This window comes from Propithecus coquereli, unplaced genomic scaffold (genome assembly GCF_000956105.1).
Source record: "Propithecus coquereli isolate 6110/MARCELLA unplaced genomic scaffold, Pcoq_1.0 Scaffold76, whole genome shotgun sequence".
In the NCBI taxonomy this organism is placed as follows: Eukaryota; Metazoa; Chordata; class Mammalia; order Primates; family Indriidae; genus Propithecus; species Propithecus coquereli.
This window is the reverse complement of record NW_012153729.1, coordinates 1,763,120-1,766,154: the sequence shown is the minus strand read 5'-3', so window position 1 is coordinate 1,766,154 and position 3,035 is coordinate 1,763,120. Positions and strand designations below refer to the sequence as shown.

General features: G+C 32.1%; 1 protein-coding gene across 1 annotated transcript in view; it reads left to right on the top strand.

Annotated features, from left to right (window-relative positions):
• Positions 1–3,035, top strand: part of LOC105824690 (ATP-binding cassette sub-family A member 6-like) — a 43,162-nt gene that overhangs the window by 13,208 nt on the left and 26,919 nt on the right. Inside the window, 1 exon segment of the mRNA XM_012662224.1 lies at positions 806–821. Within this exon segment, the coding sequence (XP_012517678.1) occupies positions 806–821 (16 nt within the window).

The following is a 3,035-nucleotide window of genomic DNA, read 5'->3' as shown; positions in this document are numbered from 1 at the left end:
AATATATTATTCATATTTACTGAAGTACATTAATTACCCAGTTAGATTATTTTGTAAAGAAGCAAAAATTTCACATAAGCCCAGAATTTCTTCACACATACTTGAATTAGAATGTTTTATTCCTTGTACAATTTTCTTATTTATCCTCTTATTTTACATATTCCTTCCACTCTGACTATATTTTAGATTGTCATGTTTCTATGTATTTACTTGCACATATTTCTGTCTTTCTCTTATTTCTGGTTTATATCTGAAGGCCCTTAATAAACAAATACTACTTCATCTTTTTAAAATCTGGAAAAAATATCTTAAAAATAGACAATGAATTTATCCTGAACAAATATAATTCCTCCATGTATTTTTCATTCTCATACCTATACATGAATATATAGATCTCAGTATTATGTTCAATGGTATTTCCATGGTCAAATTATTATATTTAAGTTCACAAACATGTCTACAATTATTTTTATGTTCTATATTAAGGCTTTGTGTTTTCTCCAATATTTGATTTCATTCATTTTTCTAAAGCCTTTTAGATCACATTTTATTCTAACATTTATTTATACTTTGTTGAAAGTCCTAGTATATTGTTTAACTTTTACAATATGTTATATCCTTTGAATTTTCATTGTTTGCTTCATTACCAAGTTTTCTTTTCAATAATAAATAGGATGTTAGAAGGAAAAGAATTTTTCTAGGATGCTTAAAAGTTCAAGACATTCTGCAGTATTGTGAGCAAGGCTTCTTTGCTCATTGTATTAATATTACTGATCTGGTATTTTGTTGCCTCTTGATTAATTAGATGGAAGTGAGTGTCGGTATTCTCCACTATTTTTCCTGAATTCGTCATCTTGTTTTCAACACCAAAGGGCTGATAACAAAGTCATTGAGAAAGAAATAGATCCAGAGCATCTCTCTGATGATAATTTTGAACCAGTAGCTCCTGAATTCCAAGGAAAAGAAGCCATCAGGTAAATCACACATATAGTTATACTAATTAATATAGGAGTGCAAGGCTAAAGAATTATTAACCAACAGCAACAGAAGAAATTTATTTTTGTTAACATCACTTTAAACTGTTCCATTGCCACCATCAGAAATGTCTCCTCTTACTCAAAAGGAAAATTCTCCTTAGCAGCTCTGTATATGTTACCTTGTCATGCTTCATCTTGTCTCCCTTCCTGCTTCTGTCTCTTGTCCCCTACCTCTCTTTTATACTTGTTCTTCTCATTCCCTGAACCCCTCCCTCCATGGTTTCACCTGGTTTATATGGTATGGCAGAAGAAGTAAGAAATGGGGAATCAGAAATTCTTAGATTCTAATACCACACTTGTCTCTCACCTGATGTATAATCTTGGAAAAACAAATAAGTTTTCCTGAGTATCAGTGTCTTCTATGAAACAAGGGTAACATCTACTATGTAGGATTGTTACAGGATATGGTATATAACGGAATCATATGAGGAACATTTAAAATATCTATGTTCTCAGACCCTGCCTACCTCCAGTGATTCTAACTCAGCAGGTTTGGGATGAAACTTAAGTATCTATGGAGTTTAAAGAGCTCTGTAGATTTTTCTACAAAGTTTGCAACAAAGTTAAAAAAAAATCAGAGCTTTAAATATTAACCATTTATTTATTTAGCAGACGTTCATATAGTGCTTATTCTGTACTAGACATATACCTCATTTTCACAAAAAGCTTATGAATCAGGTACTATTATTTTCCCCATTTTACAGTTGAGAAAAGTGAAATACTGAAAGGTTAAGTCTCTTGCACAATATCACATGACTTGTAAGTGGGGAGCTGGGATTGGAATCCAGACAGCCTGGCTCTAGAGTCCATGCTCTTTAACATCTGGTTAATTTGATAAATATAGGGATAGAGATATTAACTAAATGTTACATGGTCTAAAGGAGTGTCAACTACCCTAGTTTAGGGAAATTGAGCATGGGAACATATTTTTTTTTTAAAAGTTAAAAATTATGAAGAAATTTAGGCTTTTAAAGTTAATATATTCACCATCCAGGTTGAACCTATAAACATAGTATCATATTTGCTTTATATTTTTAATGAATGTATTATATGCTTATCTAAAGCCCCCTTTGATCTCTCTATAATATTTTCTCCCTCCCTCATCAGAATTGACCTTAATGATGGATTTGCGGGTGTCACTTCCCATCCATATGTACATATTACAGCATGTACTTACAGCCCTAAACTGCATGCTATAGCTCTATGTGTTTTTAAAATAATTTATAAATGGTGTCAAATTGTACTTATGGTTTCTTCATATTGCTTTTACACTCAACATTATGCTTTCTGAGATCTATTCATAGTGATAACTATGGGCTAAGGCATTGATTTTAACTTTTATATAATATTCTAAGATATGAATCTACCACTTTTATTTATCCTTTCTTACACTGAAGAATATTCTGGTTGTTTCTAATTTTTTGCTCTTACAAACAATGCTACAATGTACTTTCCTTAAGAATAAGGCAGATAAAAAGGTGAATTTGTGCATATATACATGTGTGTGCGAATATATGAGTGTATGCATGCACCTGCACATGTGTATGGCACACCCAGCAGAAAAGACAAAGACCTCTAAGCTTTGTGGTGTATACAAGTATACAATGTTTCAATAGTGACTCATAATCCAATAAGTAAGAATGGAAAAATATTTGCTGCATTTAGTAATTAGGAGGCCACTGATGATTTCAGTATGATGAGGTCCACTAGAGTGGTGAGTTCAGAAATCAGAGTGCTGTTGAAGAGGAATGAAAGGGAAGGAAGGGAAAATGGTAAGTTTACACTTCTATTTTGAGAATTTTATAAAAATAAGAGGACAAGAGAAATTCGATTGTCTTTAAAGCAGAGTTAGAGTTCAGAGAGGACATGATAGAAGATGCAGGGCATAGAAGTTCTTACTAATGAATAAGACTTTCTATCTCAGGGGGAATGATCAATTGAAAATAAGTCTTTGTCTTTCTGAATAAACTGGTTCTGCCATCTCATTTCACATAAAAT